The sequence below is a fragment of the Diadema antillarum genome, unplaced genomic scaffold (genome assembly GCF_040938485.1).
Source record: "Diadema antillarum isolate AM-2024a unplaced genomic scaffold, OU_Dant_1.0 seq00001629_RagTag, whole genome shotgun sequence".
NCBI classification, from domain to species: domain Eukaryota; kingdom Metazoa; phylum Echinodermata; class Echinoidea; order Diadematoida; family Diadematidae; genus Diadema; species Diadema antillarum.
This window is the reverse complement of record NW_027272338.1, coordinates 746,041-773,381: the sequence shown is the minus strand read 5'-3', so window position 1 is coordinate 773,381 and position 27,341 is coordinate 746,041. Positions and strand designations below refer to the sequence as shown.

At 39.5% G+C, this 27,341-nt stretch overlaps 1 protein-coding gene across 1 annotated transcript; it reads right to left on the bottom strand.

The window, feature by feature from the left end:
* Window positions 1–6,860: 6,860 nt before the first annotated feature.
* On the bottom strand, window positions 6,861–26,746 carry LOC139711248 (uncharacterized). Its single transcript, XM_071623162.1, has 10 exons — window positions 26,642–26,746; window positions 24,866–25,192; window positions 24,305–24,631; window positions 23,520–23,828; window positions 22,799–22,912; window positions 20,748–20,890; window positions 20,336–20,564; window positions 9,581–9,897; window positions 8,033–8,293; window positions 6,861–7,019 (listed from the first exon to the last, which is right to left on the bottom strand). The coding sequence occupies exons 1-10, from the start codon at window positions 26,703–26,705 to the stop codon at window positions 6,861–6,863; spliced, it is 2,250 nt and encodes a 749-aa protein (XP_071479263.1). The 5' UTR covers window positions 26,706–26,746.
* Window positions 26,747–27,341: the final 595 nt, after the last annotated feature.

Below are 27,341 nucleotides of genomic sequence, written 5' to 3'. Positions count from 1 at the left end.
ACTCTTCACTGTTATCTCTAATAACTCTTGAGAGAATGATGCTACTGCTTCGAAAGTTGTGATTAGTCATCTGTGGAATATGCTGATAGAGCCTGATCAATTTCAGCTTAATCTGATATCCCTTCATTGCTGTTCCTACGAAATTTTACATCCTGATTTTTTTTTTTGTCCTATTCATTGCTAAGAGCACTGTTAGTCTTGAGCTTAACGAGACCCTAATACCGGCGACAACGGTTTCAGGCAAAAGTCGGGAATTTTGAAAATTCATTTTTTCACTGAATCACATTGCCCATTTCCTAAGCTTTGCATTGATATAAAACACTTGTATTCTTCGGCACCATAAGTGGGCATAGAAAGAGAAATAAAATGCACTTTTTCAGTTGTTAGCCTGACAAAATTGCGAGAAAACAGGCTTTGAAGATTCACCTCTTTCTCAAAGATATTGGGCCGGATGCATAAACGCTAGCAATTGCTTGTGCTAGCCTTTTACTCGAATCCGTATGCATAAAAACAAGCAATTGCTTGCGAGCAGAAGCTCTTGGTAGCAAGTACAAGCAATTGCTTAGAGACCAAGCATTTGCTTAAAAACGTATGCATAAAACATACCTTTTGCTAGTTCTTGCTAGCAATTGCTTACGATTTTCCAAGCTCTGTAAAATGAGCTTGAGCTTTTGCTTATCTGGGACGTTCCCTTTTAAGTATCATTTTCATATTCATGGAAGAAAGACAACAATTGTGAAGGAGTGGTATAAATCTACAAGAAATTACTCTTAAGTAGAGTACGAAATTTTTCATTTCAACAACGGGAATGTCCAGTGGTTAGCACGCAAAATTTGATGAAAAACAGGTAGGATGTCTCACTTCGGTGGAGAGCAAGGAGACGTCTCTCCACGTGCGATCTGGCAGATGCGGGCTGTTGTAAGCAGTGTTGGGAATCAGCCAGTAACGAGTGTGTGTATAGTTGTGTGTGTGTGCGTCTGTGTGTGCATTTCTGAGTGTCATTTCATAGCTCTTCTGCTATGTCAGGAAACGTTTCTGCACACACATACCCTTTCAAATGCATGCTGCCACACTCGCCTTTGTTCTTGTGTTCGCACAGGCGTGACGTCCCTTTTGTTGAAAAACACAAGCAATTGATTGTGCGGGACAAGCAAAAGGTATAAGCTTGTGTGTGTGTGTGTGTGTGTGTGTGTGTGTGTGTGTGTGTGTGTGTATTTCATATGAGCGTTGTTATGATCATTATACTGCTTTATAAAATGGGTTCAAGAATGTAGCCAATTGGAAGCGCTGAAATGAGTCACGTGTGCGTGCATTATTTTCTTCAGGTAAGCACTAAGAAGAGTCTCTCTTCCACCTCCCTGGCCTGACGTACGTCACAATGTTTTACACTAGCAGTGCGCACTCAATCAGTTGTTACAAGTGCGTCACGCGCTACTATACGCGCTGTCAATCCTGTAAACAACTTCTAGTTCGGGCCGCGGGCTGCCACAACAGCCACAGAACTCTTACACTTCTGTGACAACAGCCGGCCGGCGGCCTTTCTTGTGCATAACAGTACGTGGCATACGTATACTCTTATACGTACGTACAGTATACCTAGGTGAGTGTGCGGGATTTCCGAGTGCGACGTGCGTAAATGTTTGGGACGAACATCTTCGGACATCTTGACTTTTGAGCGAGTGCTACATGTAGCTGACTGGTATTGACCCACAAAGGTACGTGAATAATGCTGTTAGTTTTCGACCCATTTTATAAAACTAATGATGCACAGGATTATTTCGTGGCGTTAGTGAAGGTGCGGCTCACTCTCGAGTATTGACAACGGTTGCAAACATGCACTCGGCTGCGCCTCGTGCATGTCGCACCATTGTCAATACTCTCGAGCGCGCCGCACCTTCACTAACACACTCTATCCTGTGCATCATTAGTATAATGTCAGGTTCCAGCTCACACATACCCCTATGAAATACCTAATACGAAACACGCCTTTGTTCTCAGACGTACAGTGTTCGCACAAGCGTGACGCTATTGTTCGAACCCTAAGCAATTGCTTGCTGAATGCAAGCAAAAGGTATGTGCACAAGCAAAAGATTATGCATAAGTATTTAAGCAATTGCTTGAGCTACACCTTTTACTAGACGAGCTTGTGCTTTTGCTTGAAGCAATTGCTTACAAGCAATCAACGGCGTAGCCAGGATTTCATCTTGGGGGGGGGGGGGGGGGGCGGTTAGTCTGCGAGGGAGCGAAGCGACCGAGCCCGAGCGAGCGGAGCGAGCGAGGGGGGAGGGTGTGTGAGGGGGGTGTCCCCCCTCCCACGGTAAGAACTTTTTGCATTTTGATGTTGTAAATGGTGCAATTTGATGCGTGTTTTTGCGCGTTTTATCGACGTGAAACAGTCCCACTTGTTGAAGGTAGCAGTTTATTTTGATGTCGATTATTATTGAACAATTTGCCTGTAAAATGGTACAATTTAAATACACTTCTTGTATCAGTTCTTTTCACTGAATCATGAACGCGATTGAACCCGAGCGAGCGGAGCGAGCGAGGGGGAGGGGAGGGTATGGGAGGGGGGTGTCCCCCCCCCCCTCCCACGGTGAGAACTTTGCATTTTGATGTTGCAAATAGTGCAATTTGATGCTTGTTTTTGCGCGTTTTATCGACGTGAAACAGTCCCACTTGTTTAAGGTAGCAGTATATTTTAGTGTAGATTATCATTGAACAATTTGCCTATAAAATGGTATCATTTAAATACACTTCTAGTATCAATTCTTTTCACTGAATATCATGAACGCGACTGAACCCGAGCGAGCGGAGCGAGCGAAGGGGGAGGGGAGGGTGTGGGAGGGGGTGTCCCCCCTCCCACGGTAAGAACTTTTTGCGTTTTGATGTTGCAAATGGTGCAATTTGATGCATGTTTTTGCGTGTTTTAACGAGTTGACACAGTCCCACTTGTTTAAGGTTGCAGTATATCTTGATGTAGATTATCATTGAACAATATGCCTGTAATATGGCATGATTTAAATACACTTCTTGTATTAATTTTTTTCATTGAATATCATGAACGCGACTGAACCCGAACGAGCGGAGCGAGCGAGGGGGGAGGGGAAGGTGTGGGAGAACTTTTTGCATTTTGATGTTGCAAATGGTGCAATTTGATGCATGTTTTTGCGCGTTTTATCGACGTGAAACAGTAACACTTGTTTGGTAGCAGTATATTTTGATGTAGATTATTATTGAACAATTTGCCTATAAAATGGTATCATTTAAATAATCTTCTTGTATTAATTCTTTTCACTGAATATCATGAACGCGACTGAACCCGAACAAGCGGAGCGAGCGAAGGGGGAAGGGAGGGTATGGGAGGGGGGTGTTCCCCCTTCCCACGATGAGAACTTTTTGCATTTTGATGTTGCAAATGGTGCAATTTGATGCAGGTTTTTGCGTGTTTTAACGAGTTGAAACAGTCCCACTTGTTTAAGGTTGCAATATATTTTAGTGTAGATTATTATTGAACAAAGTTGCCTATAAAATGGTATCATTTAAATAATCTTCTTGTATTAATTCTTACACTGAATATCATGAACGCTGTCTGTTCAGCAATCAAACAGAAAAAGCATGCACACGAGGGTGTAGATACAGGGGCATATCCCCTCCCACACGAACGTGATTTTGCGTTTTCAGACCTGAAATTCAGCGATCTGGTGCAAATTTTTGGTGCAATACTTTTTCATCGAAGTGTTAAAATCACGGAATTTAGCTCTTATTCCGAATGTGCACCATCTGTGTGTATGTATACAGTCTAGTGAGGTAGAGCTTAGGGGAAGGGGGATTTCCCCTCCCGCTCGCGGAGCTTTTGCGTTTTTAGAATTGAAATAAAGCGATCTGGGGGGCGTTTCATCAACGAGTTCGTCGGAGGTTTTCACCGACAAATTTGCTATCAGCCAATCAGACGCAAGGATTTACACTGACAACTGTTAAAAGCTAATGAAATCCTTGCGTCTGATTGGCTGATAGCAAATTTGTCGGTGAAAACTCCGACGAACTCGTTGATGAAATGCCCCCCTGGGTATAGCCGCAGTCTACTTCTATGCATGGCGGAAGGGGGGGGGGGGGAGGGGCGGGCGAGCAGGGAGAAGGCCTGGGCGAGTGTTATCTCCACCCTTCCCTTCCGATGGAGCTTTTGCCTTTTTAAAGGACAAGTTCACCTTCATAAACATAAGGATTGAGAGAATGTAGCAATATTAGTAGAACACATCATTGAAAGTTTGAGGAAAATCAGACAATCCGTTCAAAAGTTATGAATTTTTGAAGTTTTTGTGCAGTACCCGCTGGATGAGAAGACTACTGCAGTGTATGAATAACTTAGATGTCACATGCGTACAACAATATAAGGAAAATATAAAGAGAATTTCACAAAATTCCATCTTTTGAAAAAAAAAAATACACATTCCCCTGACTCGTTACCGATAAATGTTATGGGTAATATTATTCCCCCTGCCTTTAGAAAGAGGCAAGTCAATTGCTCGTTTATCATGCGAAAAAAGTGAAAATATGTTGAATTTTCTTTTATATTTTCTTTATACTGTTGTACGCATATGACTCACAAGCTGTAGTAGTCTCCTCATCCAGCGGCTCCAACACAAAAATTTAAAAAATTCATAACTTTTGCATCGATTGTCCAATTTTCCTCAAACTTTCACTGATGTGTTCTACTAATATTGTTGCATTTTCTCAATCCTTATGTTTATGAAGGTGAACTTGTCCTTTAAGGTCGAAATTGAGATATCTCGTATACGCATAATTTGATGGAATCAACATTTGGGAAATCACAGCAACAAAAAAACAACTGATGGGGGGGGGACTGAGGGAGGAAAGGGTCGATTAAAAGGGGAAACTCCCCTTATACATGAGGGAACCTTGAGTTTTCGGAATATAAGTGATAAGTCTTGTGCACTCAGAATCATTCATATTTTTTGTGCAAATCTAAAAAGTGTACTAAGCTAGGGAAAGAGGCACAGAGGGGGAGGGTTTGGGAGGGGGTATCCCCCTCCCAAGCACGAGAGATTTTGCATATTTTGAGTTGAAATTCAACGATCTGGTGCACACTTTGAGTGAAATATTCAAAAAAATATCTTATTTGATGAAAGGTTGCAAAGGAGACCCGCTTCATGTGCATGCATACAGTATACACGCATTTTTTTTCCGCCTCCCAAATCCCCGGTCCAAATCTTGGGGGGGGGGGGCGACCGCCCCCATCGCCCCCCCCCCCCCCCCGGCTACGCCAGTGGATTAGTCATCTATGCAACGTGTTGATAGAGCCTGATTAATCTCTTCACTGCTGTTGCTACGAAACTTTACATCCTGAATTTTGCCCCACTCATTGCTATGAACACTGCCAACATGGCTAAGTAAGATTAAGAGCTTTAATAACTAGACCCTATACTTCAGATCATCTTTTCTCATTACACTGTAAAAACATCGGTGTTAGATTTAACACCACGGGTGTTAAATCTAACACCGATCAAACTTCAATAAAGGACCACACCCACAGGTGTTAAAAATGCACTGTGATGGTGTTGAAAAGTGTTCACCTGACACTTCGTGGTGTTAATTTGACACTGTACCTGGTGTTATTTTGACACTGTACTGGTGTTAATTAAAAAATGACACCACATGGTGTTGATTTGATATTTGCTGGTGTTAATATCAATGGTTTAACACCCGTCCAGCTTCAATAAGGGACCACACCAGCTGGTGTTACTTTGGTGTAAATTTATTTTCACATTTTTTCAAAAATCTAGTATTTTAATGTAAAATTCTTGATCGTCTTGTTTAAATTAAAAATCAACAAGAAGTGCAGTTACTAAGAAACTCTTCAAAAAACAGTTTAAAATTTGGAAATGACACCCGTAGGTGTTAATTTAACACCGTAAATGAGCACCGAAAGTTTAACACCAGCTCGGTGTTCACTATTTAACACCGGACTTTTTGCAGTGTACATACTCTTCCAGAGTGTGTACTTTCTTTTCAATATAAAAATCTAAGGTTAATAATGTCCACTTGGACTGATTTTTAAATCATAAAGCGTAAAGTATGTTCTTTTAGAATCTGTTCTTAACTTAAGATCCATGTCTGGCGACTCTTGTTGGTTTTGTGATGCAGGGTCACGTCATGTACACATGTATGTATCTATAATGTTATCCATATGCACGTGTGTGTGTGTGTGTGTCTGTGTGTGTGTGTGTGAGGGCGTCTGTATGTGAGTGTGTGTGTGTGAGAGAGAGTATGTGTGTGTGTGTGTGTGTGTGTGTGTGTGTGTGTGTGTGTGTAGGGAGTGTATGTGTGTGTAAATTACAATAATTTGTGCTGATACCAAAACAAACAATTTCGATTGAATTCATTTTCTTTTGTCAATTCATGAAAACTACAATGAAAGCGAATGATTCTGATATACTTTGCGCGTCTCCTAATTCGTCTTTCTCTACATTCAAAAGAGTGTAATATCTCAAACTCTTGATACCACAATTTGCATCAGACCAACAGGCCAGAAATAGCTTTGGACGATCGAGGCACCCTGCCTGAAGTTGATATTTTAGGCTGTGCAGCCAATAATGGTATACCATAAGTGACCGAGTGACTGTCACTACGCCTTCTCTCGTACTATGACCATGACTGCGTCTGCAGTGAGAGATCTCCATCTCAGACACCATGTCAGAAACCAGAATTTGCTAGGTAGCCGTGTGGGCCGGTCAAATTGATGTTGTCGACTTGCTGTGAGCTTCTTTGGTCCCACCGGAACTACGTTTCCTTGCCCTGACCATGCCCCCTAGGGGACGGTACGGTCTGCTCCTCCACCATTCCTACCACATCTTTCGAACTCTGCGACTGAGTCCGAACGAGAAAAAGATGACAACGCCCTGGAGAGCCTCGGCAATGATAAACAAGTAGAAGGCCGCAGGTTTCTGGATGCCCACAGCAATGAAACCTGCCACCCAGCCGAATCCCATCAGACTGGAAATCTACAGTAAAGAGGGGATGCGTGGATATACAATGTTACGATAAATGTAATTACCATAGTGTCCATCACGTGCAGTGATGTACGGAGCTATTATACATTTCATGTCTGCTCTTTTTAAAAGTGAGAAATACCATATAATATCTACAAGTTGTTTTTGTTTATACCTTTTTTTTTGGTTATTCAAACAGGGACTTGTCTTATGCATGTATCATCAAGCTTAATAATTAAAGTCTTACGCGCATAATAAGTCGACATGGCAGCGGGAACCATAAATACAATACATTAAGGAGTTGGATGTGTAGAGAAGTACTAGTTGTTTACGATCGATTGTATTTCGCATGAGATATCATTTCATTGTTCTCAACTGATTCTTTTCATTTCAATGAGAATTTGGAAATACATGAAATGAAAGAAAAGAAAATATTGATGGATTTGAATGCACGTATGGTTTTAAGTAGAAAAGTGACCACATAAAGTAAATGATAATGATAAGGTGGCAATTACAACGAAGTAATACCGCAGTGGGAGGAACATAGGGCCGATACAACATTCTTATGCATTACACTGTATTTCGGTGCATGCTCTTCAAATCCAAATGAACATCATTTCGATGGTTATATTGAAGGGTACAATGTTATCATGTCATAAGTAATAAGTCTATGTCATGTCGCATCTAATGTCATGTCTCGTGTCGAATTCGATGTAAATACCTGGCATTTTCAGCATACTCACCTTGATATATATTTTCATGTCAATTAATAAGTTCTTCTTCTTGTTGGGGTTTAGAATGTGAGAGCCTCGCTTCGCTTCGCTAACTTCCTTTATGGTAAAGGCAAAGAAGAGAACATTCAGTAAAAGACTGAACGCGACAGGTACCAAGAACACGATGATATTGTCTCGGAAAGGATACACCCAACAACTTCTCCCTCCGTATCTCAATGAAAGGATGTTTCGTCCCCACAGATGAACAACTACGCATATCAAAACAAATAATGCTGGAACCATCCATCCAACTAAGGAATATCGCATTATTCGCTTTCGTAGGGCGGTGTGAGACGGATTTCTTTTGAACATAGTGTTCGAGAAACTTCTACGGAGATTCCAGGCGAGAATGTTCATCCAGCAGAAAGCAGCCAAGAGAAAAAAGTGTGAGAGAATGCCGACAACTTGACAAATTACTGGCCAAGGAAACACATATGTGGCAGGGTATTCTAAGAGCACCTGACCCAGAAGCAACGCGACGACGAGGTTCAGGATAGATAGCCCCTGGATGTTCTGTAAAGGCGTAAGAATCATGTATGTCATTAGTGTTAATGTTAAGCAGAGTGTGGATAGACCGACGGCAGCATGCCCAAGGATAACTTGAGCTCTACAAAACGGTCCAAAATGGTTTGCGAGGTCTGGCGTCCAGCATATTTGTGCACTTCCATTCTGGAACAAAATATACTTCCCGTGTGGGATGTCTATGATGTTGTACGTTAGCACAGTTTTATTCCCGATGTCAGTTAGTCGGTACGAATGAATCAAAACCACAGGGCAAACCATGACACTTGTGGGTGATCCACACAGGTGAAACTCATGACGGGCAGCAAATGTAGTTAGATCTTCTCGACTGTAGATAGTAACATTTCTCCACTTTACAGGTTCTATGTATGATTCATTGTATACGACGTAAACTGATGAATTGATTCGGACTGGTAGGAAAGAATCGTAGGAATCTTGAAACCACTCTCCCGAGCAGTTCTCATCGGAATAGTTCACACCGTTGATGAGGCATTGCTGAACCAGCGCTATTTCCTGCTCTGGGCAAACTGTGGTATTGAACGCATTTGTCAAGTTGCGTATGATGCTCTCCAACTGAGGCCGAGAGGGCAAATGACTTTCAGAAAAAGCGTACGTTTCCGAATAAGTCCCGTCGCCAATATTGTATGTAAACTGAATTTGCTGTGATGACAAACCTAGTCCCTGGAGGCAGGTTTGCCCGCTTCGTACGCGAAGAACGGAGTACGTGGTATGAAACACAGTGCAGGCTGGCCACACAGCATCCTCGGGCAGACATTTTGAATTATTCAAAAGTAGTCCAAGTGGACAGGATTGAGGTAACAGCTTTTCAATCGCAGTCACCTCCTCCGTAATAACAACAGATATTGCAAAGTTTGCTTCCCGTAATATGGCACACGGAATTTTATCAGTTCTGAAATCCATGCGAGTGGCACAGTTGCACATGGCACAATAAATATTTTTGTAGAGTATTCCAGCGATTACCACTACAGCTGAGTATTGATAACACGATGCTCTCGTGGTTGAGTTATGGTCACAGCTATTAGAACATGTCTTGACAATAGAGCCTGAGGAGGCATAGCATTTTCTTGGAGGGAGATTAATGTTCTTCGTTTCGATTATTTGGCGGAAACAGGTGAAACGTAGAGGGTTTGTCGTGCAGCCCTCATACCTCGCATATTCGAGGAGAGGGGTATTGTTATGTCGACTATGACACGACGCGCAATATTTGTTAGCGTAAAATACTCCGAGACCATCCGTCAGGATACTTTCATTTCGAACCGATTCACACTGTTCACGTATAGAAGTATTCCCAAAATCATGAGGACATTTGTGTACTAGTAACCAGTCTTGAAGTACGTCTCCTACTTTCAGACCAGTAACGCATGCCCAGTATTCAATGTCGGGTATTGTTGTTCCAGATATTCTCATCGTCTGATTCAGGGCACGTCCAGTATAGTCTTCACAGCAGTCACCCAGGCTGTGACAAATTGTATCGCAGTAGCAGAAAGCCGACAGTTGCTGACGACAGGACTCTGGACAAATCCTCGTCAGCTGTTTCGGGTTTGGAGTGACAAGGTCAGAACCATTTCCAGAGTCTGCGGAAACAGAAAACACACGGATATGAACTTCTAGAAATGTCTTTAACTAGGCCTAAAGGTTGGTTGATATTCATTATCCAAAGATTCGTTATTCCGAAACACACTTTTTCCCTATACCTAGAGGCTCGTTGATCTGAAAATGAAAAAAAAAGGAAAAAAATAGGGGATTTCTTAATTCGAACATTTGTGGGGTTATTCCGGAGGATCACACATGCTAAGCTTTTCAAAAGCAAATCTTAATCATGATTATTCTTTTGTACTATTCCATTACTAGCAACCATTTGAATGATAACTCTTATTGGGCTTTCAGTGTTGACGAACAAGGTTTCTTAATTCGAAGATGAAATAAAGTTGGTTTGTCAGAAAAACAAAAATGTGGCGAAGAGGGAGGAATCACCGCTTCTGTAGAGTAGTTATGAGGGTGGTAAGGCTGATTTTTCATAGCCAGGGGATCCTTATAAATAATGCACTTACGTTGCACGTATCTTTTTCCCCTCTTGTTCTTTTTTCCTTTGAATGTTCTCTTACAATCGTTGTTTTTGCACATGGTCATTCATGAACCATCCTGATTATGATGAAGAGGAGAAGGGGGAGGGCAAGGAAGACGAGGAGGAGGAGGAAAATTCTTGTGTTTTGTTATCAACAATAGGACTGCTTTCCATTTCGTCAATAATATTATGTGTATCGTGTGTGCGTGTAGGTGTCAATAAGTCTGTACGTGCCTTTTGAATGTGTGTGTGTGTGTGTGTGTGGGTGTGTGTGTGGGTGTGTGCGTGCGTGTTTTCATCCAATAATTTTCATTGCACTTAATGCGTTTTCTGTTGAGAAATGAACAAACGTGAACTTAAAAGCTCTGTAACATTCAGGGCCCTGTTTTATGAAGAGTTAAAATTGATTATTATAGTTGATTTCAACTGCAAGTCTATGGCAGACTGTGTGGTAAGGAAATTTATGATCAATTTTATCTTTTGATAAAACGGGGCCCTGTTATGGTTGTGAACTGGTAAACACGAGATCTATCATAGATTTTATGTTTACGAGTTCACAGCCATACCTGTAATACCTGCAATGTTACCCATAATGGGTCTGATTTTGCTCTGTTTTAGTGAGGATCGTTTTCTACCCACAGCGTCCCTCTTAAAACATGTGTATAGAAAAGGTTCAATGCCGTGGAAATATCAGGGTGAGCCTTCTGAAAACCGTTATCAGTGCTCGGATTTATAACCATGAATCTCCTGCTGCACACAGGGATCAAACCTACTGCTACATGTATATGAATACAAGATGAGCAGTGTCCAAACAAAGTCAACGTGTGTAATAGCTATACTTGAGTTGACCTGGTTGTGTTGTACATGTATTGGCAAACCGTGATATTCCGCATGACAGTCTCATTGGTGTGACACATTGCCCGCCGCTAGAGTGACAGACACACCATTGAATGGTGCATTCTTGGAGCAAAATTATCCCGACCCAATTTTTCTATTCACACAGTGACTGCCTTTGAGGTGATCACACGCAACCATGCGACGTATACCACACATCACAACTGTTTAAAAAGAGTTGCTTCTTTGACTGGTTTGCCAGAAACTTTGTTCATGGTAACTGTATGTGGAACATTTTCTCCCAACTTTCGTACTTGCTCCTTCTCCTCACTACTTGTAATGCCGATTATATCACTATATTATTACGTCGACAATCCCGCTTCATATTTGTACCAAAAAAAGGAAAGATGTAGTCCAACCTTTGGATGACTTCGGGTGATAGAAGGCTCTGTAATTCATTCATTCATTCATTCATTCATTCATTCATTCATTCATTCATTCATTCATTCTATTTTAATGTGCACTTAGCTACTGACATGGCAGAAATGCGGGTATGCACACTCGTTAGCTTGATATCTGACCCGGAAAAATGAATTGTTAATAAACGAACGCATTATACTGTGAAATATACCATGGGATGTATTTTCAATAGAGATATAGGAATGCGCATTAGAGTCTACTCGACTGGTTTTCAATATCAACTGACAACGTCAAAATGATTTTAGTAATTAGATAATAATACATACATAGGCCTACATACATACATACATGCAGTGTACATACATGTACATGTACATGCTTACATAGAATTTCTATAGCGCTATATCCCATCAATACTCCTCAAGGCGCTTTGATTACTCCTATTAAAGCAAAAAGACTAACACGTACAGTACAGTCGCAAAAATACATTCAAAATTTTAGAAATAATTATAATCATGCAGTCGAAAACAGGCAGTATTTGTAGCAGTTTAATTAGCCCAGTTTCAGCCTTTCAAGCACACTTGTAAACCCAAAGTAGCATTAGAAAGCTGCGGCGATAGCTTTTACACTTGGACATGATCTTAACTAGCATGTTATTCATAATTGTACTAGGTCTACAACCACAACAGTGACAGGGAAGCTTTATTGTACAAAATATGAATATAAACTTCAAAGTTAGTTTCTCATAGGGCCCAATAGGTTTTTTTTACTTGTTTGGTTATATCCATCATTTACCTGCGTTGGTTTTAGGACGATTCAATTTTGGTGAGATAACATGATGAGACAGTCATTTCAATCATTTAGACTTTGAATCGTGTCAAAAGTATGTGTGACAAACATTTTTTTTTTTTCACTTCAGGTGACCTTTTGAGGTTTTGTGATGCTTTGTCCCATTATATGCTAATAATTACAGTGTACATGCTATATAACCGGATTATACATAGTCTTGTTTGTTAGTTTTAAGCCACCATGCATTAACAATCATGTCCCACGGAATTAATGAACTCTACATGATTTTATCTAGATACTGGCAGTTACTGATTATCTGATATGTGTAAATAAAAAAGATAAACAAACAATTAAACAAACAATTCAATGCATAGAATAGGCAATAGTAAATATCATCAATGGTGAATTTGTATCCAGAGCTGATCACCGTCATAGTCTCCCACCCTATATCCCCCTCCCCTGCACGATCTATAGGTCGATCTGTGTCTACCTCTAACACAAGGAGGAATTTTGATCAAATGCTGAGAGATCGCAGACTGAATAGACGTGTTTTTCTTCTTCCTCTTTTTCTTTTGTAAAACAGTAAATACGTCCACTTCTCTTCGTCTGTTTACGTTTTCTCAACAATCGGCAAGGACAGCCGCACTAAAGAATAGAAGGCAGTTATATAGTGAATGAGACTGCATGTCTTTTATGTATTACACAGTGGTTCGAAAACAGGCTACAATCCACAGATACAGCACGATTTAATGGCTTTGCCATTGTCTCACCAATAGTCGTGTCGGTGTATAGAAATAGGAATCCATGTTTCAAAAATAACAAAGGGTATGGTTGATAGGTTTCCGAATCGGTGATCATCATTCGTGATTACACAGACTTCCAGATCGAATTATTTTCTATCTAAGTATGTTTGAAACAAAATGCATCTGAATTTGTACTGAACATCACTTTTATATAGTCCTACACATAGATACACTGTATGTTGTAAAACAAGATTCAATTATGATATTCCCATTGAACGGAATTACTGGATACCATTGGCAAATAAAATCATCCACACATTAATGTTGTGAATCATCTTAAACTTTACACTGCGCTATATTACTAACCATAATTCGCTGGGGAGATAAAGGCTAATTGATGATGCCAGTAGGCTCACTTTGAGACAGGACACCTAAAATTACATACCGAAAATTGCCGCCATTTTCTGAAATTCCTATAGCTGTTCAGCCAGGTAACCCAAATATAAAATTTTAATGTCTCCATATACATATATATATATATATATATATATATATATATATATATATATACATGTATATATATATATATATATATATATATATATATATATATATTTATATATATATGTGACTGTGCACCTCAAAACGAACATAAAGTCGCACACACTGATTTTGCGTGAGGACTGAAAATAAGTGAAATGGGTCAACCTAGCCGAACTTGACTTTTTCATATTTTCTGAAAGAGCGGGACTTCTTGTACATTATGCTAAAATTTGGTATCATAAAACGGGCAGGAAAGTGTGTTTTTTTAGCAGTTTATCTCGAACATTTTTGGTAGAATAGTGTGATTATGTGTGTCTTTAGAATCCCTTTTTCATTTCTGAAAAACCTTGTCCACACTCTTCACTTTCAACTCTAATAACTTTTGAAAGGATGGTGCTACTGCTTTGAAAGTTAGCATTAATCATAGACAGAATGTGTTAATGAGGCATGCTTAATATCAGTTTAATCTGATAATCCCTTCATTGTTGTTACTCTGGTGGTGTACTTCCTGTTTTTTGTCTCATTCATCGCACAGCCAGCACGGTTTGGTAAAGATTTAGCGCTTGAATAGACACTGTACTTTAGAGCCTCTTTTCTCAGTTCACATTTTTCCTGAGTTTGTGCTTTCTTTCCAATAGTTAGATAGGTTAGGAGAGTCCATTTGATTTGAGTTATACATCATTTTAAAGCTTAAAGTCTGCTCTTTCAGAACATGGTCTTAACTAAAAATTCATGTCTGGCGACTTTTTGTTTGTTTTGAGGTGCAGAGTCACATATAATATATATGTATAAAATTATGTATACTATATCATGATAACAATATATTGTTCTGCGCAGCTGTAAATGCACATATGAGTGGTGTGGGTGTGAGTGTGGCCCGCCTGTGTATGCATTCGTACATGCATAACATTACTCTTAAGTATTCCACGAATAAAAAAGAAGGGAATCGTTTCAGTTTCTCTCCGATTACATTGAATCACATAAGGTTAGAAGATTCGAGAGAAGAAAATTGCATTTCCAGGTCATCTACTGTATAATACAGAATGACTGTTAAAGATATTTCGTGGATCACGTGCATTAACTAAACAATGATATCATACTCACCCAAAGAAGCGACTAAAAGGTTTCCACCAAACAGAAATCCTGCCACAGTGATGATCAATAGTCGCACAGAATCCATTCCCATTACCTAGATCGATAATGTCCATTAACGAGCATACAGTCAGTGTATGCTTACATTTCCCAAAATACAATGAAAATGGAACTTTTGAAAATAACGAAATTCAAGCTGTATTCGTTTGATAGGGTAGATTTGATAGGCACTACGGCGTCGTTTTAAAGCAACCGGTTGGTAAATGCAAAATCGTTCTCAGCCGTGTAAAACAGTGACAGATGGGGTCTTCACGCGGGTGCGACGGGGGCGGTGTCACTGTGTATCTACTTTAAGTCCAAGATCCAAAGGGACAAACATTGAGGTCTTCATTCAAATGCATGCAGGCGAGACGAAATGAAATCTGGTTACTCGTTTCACCATTTTGAACGCGAGGCAGGCCATTATAAACAAGTATCGTTTACGGAATCTCTTTCATATGTTTTTTTTTTTTTCAATAAGGTAAATTCAATTTCACAAAGCCGCTGTACCGTCTCCTGTGTGACATATGCATCATTGTACGTGCTATGGTACTGCATTGGTGCATTGGTCCTACTTTATCAAAATTTTCTCTCAAGAATTTATAGGGACGTTAGCTTTGAATCTCTTTATGGGAAGCTGTAGCTTAGCTATAGATACCTTCGAGGTTTTGTGAGAAGGAAATGTTCTAGGTGTTGATTGTAATGTCTTTGAGACAGGTAGAATGACATAGATGTATTATAGTGGCATTTCAAAACAAAAACGTCATCAACTCGAAAGATGTGTTATAGATTGTTGACTGCTACTATACTATGATCTGATGAGTTGAATCATTACTAAAGTGTAACTACAGCTTAACTAAAAAAAAAACCAAGCAAATCGACTTATTTCAAAATAATGCGCTATCTTTCTATGTATGTTTCACACAAAAAACTGCCTCAATGCGCACCTAGCTTGCTCTCTATATAGATCTCTTAACGATGTTTGAATTATGTATATATATATATATATATATATATATATACATATACATAATCATACTCATATAAAAGTACTAGTCTTTGTTACGTCATACACGAAATGGGAGAAATTCGGAACACATTGAGAAAACTAACATTTGCAATATTGTATAATTCATTAAAGTGATCTTATAGTTTTGGTTAAGGCCTAATTTCAGGTTTCTAACATGTTTTGGTGAGATAATGAACAATCTCTAATGAAATATGAAAAAGCATGTAATTCCAAGAGGAATCCAACGTTTAATTGATGAAAATCGGTTTTGAAATGGCCTAGATATATATAAAAAAGAACATTCCTTAAAAAAAAAAAGGAAAAAGGTGGGACCCACCTTTTATTATATGATAACTTTGTTTGACTTTTTTGGGATGTTTCAGCCATTCCAAAACAGATTTTCATCAAATAAACTTTGAATTCCACTTCAAATGGTATGCTCTGTACTATTTCATATTAAAGTGGTTTCTCGGTATTTTGCAAAAAGTTAAAAGCCCAATAATTCTCATGTCAACCAATAGTGTACCATCCCTTTAAGATTTGTAGTTTCAAAATCCATCAAAGTAAATAAAAAACCCCGAAAATATAAAGAAATGCTTTTTTTTTTTTTAGTAGGCTTATCCTCTATTCTGTGAATCTGAGAAGTGATTACAGCTGTACGGCAACTATGAGCAGATTATCAGATTTGGTTCAACAGGGCGATTTACACTCATTGACAACATCTAACCCGCTCATCAAATGATACGGCCCATGAGTCTTACATTCCATGAGCAATTATAGCCAATAAGCATACACGCTAAGCAAAATAAGACCCATGAGTCATTGAGTTGCCTAGCAATGTAATGTCGGTCTCAAAGCTGAAACTTTGTATTGCCTTGTGTTGGACTCATAGGCCTTGTGTACCTATACAGGGCGTATAAAAAAATTACACTTTTGACAAAATTATCCGAACTACATTTCAAAATATTTGGAAGATTTTTTCATACTTATGGATGCCCAATAGTCTCATCTATCAGGTGCAATCAACAAAACTAATTTTGGTTCACGCTTGGCTGAACACTGACGCTGTTTGTCCAGAGTGTAAAATATGACTTGCGCCAAATTGAAAGAAGATTGAAAATTCAGCCAGCAGTTCAAATAAGTGCTCCCATTCAAACAAATTGCTCTTTTGCTTAAAGCTTTGATTATGTTATGATAGTCTGAGGTTTTTTTTTTGTCAGCTTTATCGTAATTTTAATGATTCATTTCTAAATCAATTGGTGAGAATTAGAGTGTGTAATTACTTCAAGATCTTTAAAGCACAATTTTCACAATACACGGACACACTAATACCATATGCCAGTTATTCATTAATGTGGTAGTGGTACCAAATTCATCAACATTCATATCATTCATCCCAGTAATTAATCAATCGATTGACAAATTAATCAGTCAATCAATCAATCAATCAATAAACCCATCAATACATCAACCGATATATATCAGTTAGTCAGTCATTGAGTCGTTTAATTAATCAGTGAATCAATCAAATAATCACTTTATCACTTTTCAGTCACTGAAATAATCAATCGGCTGATTAAATGAACAAATTAACAAATATATCAGTTTTTCAAACATTGATCAGCCTTTAAGCCGGGAGAGGGGGGGGGGGGGTGAGTTGATATTCCCTATGTCGATCTGCCGCTTTTTATGCAGCATGCATACAATTGTGACTGACTGATTGATTGATTGATTGATTGATTGATTGATTGATTGATTGATTAAATGAACGATTAATTGATTGATAGATAGATTGGTTGATTGTATTGATTGAAAGATCTGAGGATGCATTAATTTTGTACTTTTCTTCTTGACTGAGTGACTTGCATGTGGGTTCGATATGTCTGTGCATGATTTGTGATAACTGTGCTTAAAAGATCTTGATGTTGTTAATCAACCTTCCATAACACAATGGAATCATTTACAACGTGACAGAAAATCGCCAGAAAATTCCTAAACTATCATCACATAATCAAAACTGTGAATAAAAGAGCAATTTGTTTGAATGAAAACACTTTTGAACTGAATTTTCCATCTTCTTTCAATTTGGCGCAAGTCATTTTTCACACTCTGGACAAAGAGCGTCAGTGTTCAGCCAAGCGTTCACGAAAATTTATATGTTGATTGCACTCGATAGATGAGACTATTTGGCATCCATAAACATGAAAAAAAAAACCTTCCAAATATTCTGAAACGTAATTTAGACAATTTCTTTTTTTAAGTGTAACGTTTCTTTTTGATACGCCCGGCAGTGTTGGACTAATGGGCCTTGAACTGCCTAGCTTCGAACTCGTGGGTTTTATTACTCGTAGGCTGTATTACTCGGGGGTTGCATGACCAGTGACTGTGTTGACGTCAACCCATTGGAGAAGACTTTCATACCTGAATACAAATAAACCCGAGTCCAAATCAGGCTATCATCTTTGGAGACCCTTAAAGATGATTAGTCAAATGACTGTTATACATTTAAATTTGTTTAAGTAACATTTCATTAACTGATAAAAACTACAATTACTAAGAAATTATTTAATGATTTAAAGTTTTCTTGAATTTTCTGTAATGGACTTCGAACGTTTTTACATTCAGGTATTCAATTGTTAGACGGTAGACTTACTAGACTTATTGACTATGAATAAATCTTTCTTCGATCCATCGTCACCTCCGCTACCTTATTATGTGCATCTTAATGGGTACCATGCGATGTTTGGACAATAAAAAAGGGGTAACTGTGCCTTGTAACTGACAAAAGTACCGTTTTACTTATGTCGACCTTCTTTGGCTGAGGAGTCAAGCGAGAGATATAAGTTCCTGATATACAGTACAACTGCACATGCATTTGTCTTGATTTAAGAGGGTTATGCACATCTTCTGCGCGTATGGTTGCTACATTTCTCAAAGTACCTTGTTGCCTGTATTCAGGCCACCTGTCGGCGGTGATAATAACATCACAGCAGGAAAGCGTGTCTAAAATGGTTTTGTTGACGAATTTGACAGAAATAGGTGCATGAATTGATTATCAAGCCATGACTCTCCATGAGCAGTAGGTCCATGGCTAGACACATGACAATGGATCTTTGAATTTTTTCTAACACTATGTATACTTTAATAGTTAGAAGCCTTCAAGCCTCGATTTCAGAACTGTGGTATCTCTCTCAGAATTTTAACAAAATCTGATCATCAAACATCAACTACATTGTTGCGTAATACTACACGTTTTATAACATACCTCATTGAGAACACAACTCTGTACAACATTCGTTAAATAGATACACAAAATCAAATGGCGTATATACAAATTGTGTTTACATAATTCTTCGAGTGCCAGTAAGAAGGTTTTTCTCCTAATTTGAATTCCCTCCATTTCTCTATCAAAAAAAAAAAGATTTATGCACAAAAATAGATTGACTGTGACCTCTTAAATTCATAGTTCAAATACTTATAATGTACAGCCAAAGAAAAACATACGAAGATGTAGCTGACAAGAAGGCTTAAAGAGAATATTACTCATACACATAGAGGCACAGAATAGTGCCTCTATTGTGTTTCAATTAACATGATTAATGAAGGTTTTATGCACATACAATTTCATTGTGCGTGAAATGACATAACATTACGATCAATGATTGCTTGTTAGTGAGGCTAAATGAGCTGTAATGGTTTCATTAACCATGTTTACTGTTGCCAAATTTCGCAAATTTTTCACTCAATTCATTTTCTTTGTATTTGAATTTTGTTCTATGGTTCAAATCCCTGCTTCAAATTTTCTTAAACAGCTTTCAAATTAATAAGCATTCTATTTCAAATTGACACATTTTCATTCCGACATGATGTCTTTGTAAAGACCAATTTGAATTCTATGTTTATGCAGTGTACATAACAAGCGTTTATGGATAAAGAGCTACATATACAGGAATTCAGTACCAAAATTATACTGCGGCATTGTTGGCTTGGGACTTGTCCTTATTCAAATTATTATAGTTTTGTCCAAACAGAGGTCACGATCTTGTTCATGCCTGCAAATGTTACAAAGGACGCACCGGTTGAATTGTGAGAACAATATCTCAATAGATAAACAAACATATGTACGTAAACAAGCTCTCACGAAACACACAGGCACAAATAGATACATTCAGACCTTTTGTCATATGATACGCATTACATCGTGTATCATTTAGCGTTCCATGCATCTGTTTAACCATGCCATGAACACACAAACGGACAAACAATCGATGTAATCATAATCATTGAAAATTATCTTAAGGATGCTCAATAGTTACTCAAAGCTATTGCATTGTACACCTAGCATGCGTGGTACACTTAACACTGCTTACGGGTCTGTAAACAATTTCCTGCATGCTTTCTTAAGGTCTACAGTCTTTTCATGACAAATATGAATGTAACTCAGACGGATGATGAGTGAGTTGATGTTTTCTTTAAACCGACATGGATGGATGTTCTCTCCGTGTCCGAATGCTGCGAGTGGTACAAGCGCCTCGACCTTGCCCACTCCACCCACATTCTCCTGACCCTCTGGTTCAGGCCGAATGACCAGAAGATGAGAATTCCTTGGATCGCGACGGCCACGATGAACACGTAGAATACAAATGACAGCTGAATTCCGACAGCGATGAAACTGACGATCCACCCGAACCCCATGAGACTCGAGATCTGAAGTGTTGGCAAGATACGAGCTCTCACGTATTACAAAAAGTTTAAAATGTGCAAAATTGCAGAATTGAAATAGGCTAAATGGAAATATGTGAGCATTTACAAAATCTTAGAATCCTATTAAAGAAGGTGAGAAAGAACACACACATTCCTAAGGTACAAGGTTGCTGAAAGACCACTTACCTTGATAAATGTTAAAAGTTCTTCCCATTTTTCCTTTTTCTTGTCATGGTTCAAGACGTCAGAATCACTCTTCATTGCTCTGATTTCTCTGATGGTCAGGATGAAGAACACAGTATTAAGGGCAAGACTAATCGCCACAGGTCCTAGGAATACGATGGCGTTGGCTTTAAACGGTTGTATCCAGCAACCTCTACCCCCGTATCGCAAGGAGAGCGCGTCACGCCCCCAAAGATGAACGAAGAAACACACAGCAACGAACAGTCCTGGAGTAACCCAGCCTGCTAGACAGTATCGCCTGACATGTCTTCTTACCGTCCCGCGACTACGTTGGACTACATGCGTGAGAGAAAAACTCCGATAGAGATTTCCGGCAAGGATGTTCATCCAACAAAATGAAGCCAGAAGAAAGAAGTGGGCAAGGACACCGACCGTTAGACAAAGAGTAGGCCATGGAAACAAGTAAGTTGCAGGATATTCTATCAGCAATTGTCCCAGTAAGAGAGCGATTATCAAGTTTATGATACACAAGCCCTGAAGGTTACGCAGAGGTGCAAGTACAGAATAGGTCACCAACGTTGCAAAGAGACAAAACGAGGACAACCCCATTGCAACGTGACTTGATATCCTCTGGGATGTAGTAAAAGAGCCAAAGTACAGCATAGTTTCTGCCAAATCAAGTGACCAGCATATTCGCGCGCTTCCGTTCGGCAGCAAGGCAAATGTTCCTGGTAATATGGTCAAGCCGCGAAACAACAGTCCTGTTCCGTTTCCGAGTGAAATCTTTCGGAATGCGTGAATTACAACGGAAGGGCAATCCATGACGTTTTCAAGTGTTCCGCATAAATTGAAATTTGCTCTCACAGAAAAAGAGTGAAATTTGTCGTTTCCACTGTAGACAGTCGTGTTTTTCCAAAGAATAGGAGTGATATAGGATCCGTTGAAGATGACATACTCAGTCCCGTTGATCTGCACTGGCTGGAATTGTTCGGGAGGACCAATATACCAAGTATCCGTGCAATTGCTGGATAGCTCACCATCAACAATACACAATTGCGATAGCTCCAATTCTCGTTCGGAACAGACCGTGAAATTAAGGGACTTTGTGAAATTGTTCAGTTTGTCTGCAATATGGCTTCCAGGAGGAAGATCGTATTTGACTAGATCATAGTCATACCGTGTCGTGTTTTCGTTCCCGTATGAAACGGAGCTAATATCGGTTGACGACAGTTCAGTGAAGCACGAGTTTTTGCCATTTATGCGCAATATCGAGTAGGTGAAATACAACATTTTACAGGACGGCCACTCTGTGTGTTCAGGTGCGCATCGGGAGTTGTTTAGTCGTAACCCTACAGGGCAGGACGGTTTGACGAAGGGAACTAGCTGTACCTCATGTTCAGACACAATATACGTGATCGCTCTGCTGATTTGGGGCTCAGTTATTAGTTTCGATGAGCAAAGAAATATTTCATCTGTCTCTTCAGCTGTTAAAGCCGCGTTGCAGACAGCACAATATTTGTTTTTGTACGCCATTCCATTGACAAACACTACAGCTGAAAATCGATGACATGCTTCTTTTAAAGAAACGTTGTACGAACTGTTGCTTGGACATGTCCCCACGATTTCGTTGGATGACGCCTCGCATTGACGCGGTGGTTGCGTGTCATAACTCTCATTTACCAGGAGAACACAAGGGACCTTCCTTGACAACGGTACAATCCCAGCAATACTTGACGCATTGCTAGGACAGCCACTATACATCGCATAGTCCATGAGCAGCAATGGCAGTTTCAATTCGTGACATTTCGCGCAATATCTGTTGGCGTAGAAAATGCCATGTCCATCGGTAAGAATGCTCCCATTACGAGCTAATTCGCAATTCATACTTGTGTCGATATTTCCATAGCCGCGTGGACATCTCGTGATGATTTTCCAGTAATGAGTCGCCTTTCCCACTTGCAGTTGAACGCAAGACCAATGATCCGGTCCTGGTATGTTCCGTTGTATTATGGGCAATGTCGCGTCCGTTGCATTGAAATCTTGGCAACAGTCACCGAGTCTGTTGCAGATTGAATCGCAATAGCAGAATCTGTGCTCGTTACGGCGGCATGTTTCTGAGCAGAGTCCTAACACGAGAGGTGTGGATACTGATTGGGCATCTCTTTGATCTGTCAAGAAAGAGTTGGGATGAAAATGTAGTGCGTATTGAAATCACTTTCATTTTCTGGTGCCGGTGAATATCATAATTATGAAGAATCATAATTGTCCAAGGTCAAAAAAAAATACACTCGTTTGCCATATCCATGATTTCATATCTATACAAATACTATTCCATCTTCTGGAGCCTGGAATCTAATGATAATCTCACACTGCATTCTTTTCAAGCACATTCCTTCCCTGAAACGACAAAGCAAATGGGAATTATACTGCTTGACATAACACGTTTGCTCTATTCTGTAACATTTCACATTTGACCTTTCCTCATACTCAGCCGTTCTGTGCATTCCAGGAATTCATAATATAAACAAGTGAGTTGTTGTTGTAAAGAAAATTAATCAGGCTTTCTTATGATGTCACATTTGAATGGAATGATGTAGTTTTAAGAGAAATATGATTCATCAAATTGGAATTGCAGGACTTTTTTGAGGAGTTTAGTTTAAATCAACGATTAGATGTCCCACCACTCCTCCCAGGGAACAAGGAAGGTGAAAGTCTTTTTTTATTTCATCATTTTTTTTTCGGCGACAGTTCACAGCATAGGATCTGCCTTCTCACCTTTGATTCCGCAAGAAACGTGTACGAGCTCCATGCACGCGTTGTAAGTGTCATTCCTCTTCAGATGATGCGAACAATCGTCTAGATTTGTCTCGTTACCCGTGCATCGTATACCATAAGAGAAGACAGCAGATGAATTGATGCCATCCACTGGTGTTACGCCATAATCCATGATTCCTGGGAATCCCAACATCCGACAAGTCACATTGGTTTCGGCAAGTCCCCATGTGTCACTGCACACCTTGCTCCACGCACCATCCCTGTAAATCTCGACCAAGCCATGCTCGCCGTTGTCTCCAACAAGACGTACTGAATAAAGAAACACAAGTGTTTAAATTGAGTTGATGCACGTGATTTGAAATGCACGACCATCAAAAGCTGATGGAATTAAATAGAGAAAAAGCAAGACCACCAGATTGGTAGAAGATATGACGGCATCCACTCAACCTTCATTACGAGAACGTAGTGTGGAAGAAACATTATCAGTAAGTTTGAAGGATTACCTACGTTTCCTCTCTCTTGCAAGAAACCGAAAGAGCTATACAGACAGACCAGGGTAAAAACAGTATACCTACTCATTTGTTTTCATAGAACTTGAATACGAGGCACAGGAAACACTGTCGTCTTGTTTCATGTGTTTTCCTTTATGATGTGCAACCCTTTTACATTATACGAAGACAATAATATTTTGCCTTTTTGGAGGTGACAATCTCTCGATTCTGTCACATTTTTTTTTCTTTTTTGGTAAGACTTTGTTTGAGTAATAAACAAAATAGAAAACTTACCGGTAAGGTTCGAACACACTACGCCTGCATCTTCGCTATGACTGCAGTCATGGACACCGAGGCCATCGTGGAAACAATCCAGAATGTCACTTTCGCCGCCTTCACACGTCACTTCGTCCAGCAGGATGGGTCCCGTGCCGGAGCCGAACGCTGCCATTGATGGAGAGCGTAAAGCCCCAAGATATCCAAGCATAGAGCAAATAACACGAGCGTCAAGAATGTCCCAATTATCGTCACATACCGTGTTCCAGTTGTCGTTGTAGTACAGCTCTACTCTGCCTTCCCATGGGTTTTGTCCATCAACCAGACGTACCGGTGTCTCTCTGGCTGAAAGACAAATCAAACCAGCCACTTAATAAAATTTGTCATGCGCAAAAATAAATGAATTTGACGGACGGAAATTTTCGATTTTTTTCTTGTTTTACTAGCAGATTGTCATGACAGTTTTCTGATAATCTCTAAACTACCTTGTGTCCCACTTGCTGAAACACAAATCTTGTAAGTAATTCACGTCAATTGTAAATGACTTTAATCAAGAAACGACCCAGGAGAGAAACTTACCCGTCGTGTTTGAACACACCACCCCTGCATCTTCGTAATGCTCGCAGTCATGGACCCCGAATCCGTCGTGAGCACACTCCAAGATGTCTATTTCACTACCTTCGCACATCACGTCGTCGAGTAAGATTGTTCCTGTGCCGGGACCGAACTCTGCATATTTGACAGCGCGATCTGCTCCAGGGTACCCAAGCATTCTGCAGATAACCCAGGCTTCACGTAAGCCCCATTCGTCATCGCAGATCGTTGACCAGGATCCGTTAACTTTCAGCTCCACTCGGCCTTCATTCAAACTTTCGCCACCAGCTAAACGGACATCAGATCCCTGTACTGCTGATTGGAGTTTGTATGAAAAAAAAAAAAAAAAAAAACAGAAGAAGAAACAAGCATGTCCGTCAACTGTTCTTGCTTATATTATATTTCATGAAAACATAAGAGCGTCAAGTGAAAGAGAAATTCTGTATTCCAGTAGATAAACATGCTATATTTTTTTGGTTGATATACGCATTTATTATTATTTCTTCACACAACCATCAAATTCTTACCAGAACATCTGGGCGCTGTGAACTAAATTAACGTACTGGTTTCATTCTCACCGAAGGGTTTTTTTTTTTTGTGCCTTACTGGGTTATGCGATTAAGAATGCATCCAGAACAAGACCAGTTAATTTTGTGTCTGTGATTATCCCCCCTCATTAATGGCTGCAGCGAAAGACGTATAGACCTACCTCATGAATAAATGTTTGTAAAAAAACATGATTTTGTACATCGGTCTTATTTTGGCACATTCTTTTACGGGAACCTGGTGGTCTTTTATTAAGTCTATGAGTCCATGACGGATCTTTAGATGCCCTCTCCTTCTAGTGTAATTCACACAATTTTACAATTTATGCTTTTCTTGTAAATTGCTCTTTTCCATGTAGGGTTATAGATGAAGATTGTTTTGCTTACCTGTTTATTTATCCAAACCAGAGTTGATATCATTATGATAATTGTATTCATGTTTTGTTGAAACTTACGTGATTCAAAGTTCCTTTTGATAATACGTACTCATGTAAGCGTTACACTGCAAAAAGTCCGGTGTTAAATGCTGAACACCGAGCTGGTGTTAAATTTTCGGTGCTCATTTACGGTGTTAAATTAACACCTCCGGGTGTCATTTCCAAATGTAAAACTGTTTTTTTTTATTTGAAGAGTTTCTTAGTAATTGCACTTCTTGTTGATTTTGATTTAAACAAGACGATCAAGAATTTTACATTAAAATACTAGATTTTTGAAAAAATGTGAAAATAAATTTACACCACAGTAACACCAGCTGGTGTGGTCTCTTATTGAAGCTGGACGGGTGTTAAACCATCGATATTAACACCAACAAATATCAAATCAACACCATGTGGTGTCATTTTTTAATTAACACCAGTACAGTGTCAAAATAACACCAGGTACAGTGTCAAATTAACACCACGAAGTGTCAGGTGAACACTTTTCAACACCATCACAGTGCATTTTCTACACCTGTGGGTGTGGTTCTTTATTGAAGTTTGAGCGATGTTAGATTTAACACCCATGGTGTTAAATCTAACACCGATGTATATTACTTTGTGTTACTTTATGGAAATAAAATGATTTTGAATTGAATTGAATTGAATTGAATATGAGGTTTCAGAATTCAGTATTGAACGGGTTGAGAACTTAAGTATAGTTAATGCACAAGGATGAGTTATGACAATAGGAAGCAATTGAAAGAAGGGAAACGATACATATTCGCGAATTCATTTACCTGAAAGTGCAGCAGTAGAGCTACAGACAAACGTATGCACAGTTAAAACCAGTACCACCAGCATTTTTTTTTGATATTCTTCTTAATTTCCTGTTGAGAGAAAGCTCTTCATATGTCTGAAAAGTACTGAGTTACAGCGTCTTGTTGGTGTTGTCCGTATCAAACAGCACGAGGTAATCCACAGCACTGCTAATCCACCTGCAATTTTAGAATTTTTTGTCATGATTCCGTGCAGTAATGAGTGCACCGCTCCGTTGCAGTAGCAAATGTCCAAAACTTTGCCTTAGGAACGGGTAATTGAACGTACTATCCAGTGGCATCAAGATCACGTTTGATTGCCCACTAATAAACTGCTGCCTGGAAAGTCTAACCAGTAATATCGCTGAGTAATTGCATGATAAATATTGCTGTGGTAGCTACTCGCTGCCTCAGGGCAGCCAATGGCGTGTCCGTCACTTCGCTAGGATCCGCCCATGAAAGTATTATATTTCACTGTCACTATAAAGATCGCTTTTCCAAATGTACCGCCAATATCGAAGTAGCATAGAAATATATTTCATCAGACAAAATCGCACATTTTACTGCTTATACCAGGAGCGGATCCAAGAATTCCGCAAAAGGAGTTGGGGCGCCTTTTCAAAATTTAAAGGGGTGCACGCACCCCCTTTTTTTGTTCTTTTTATTTCTTCTGTTTTAACAA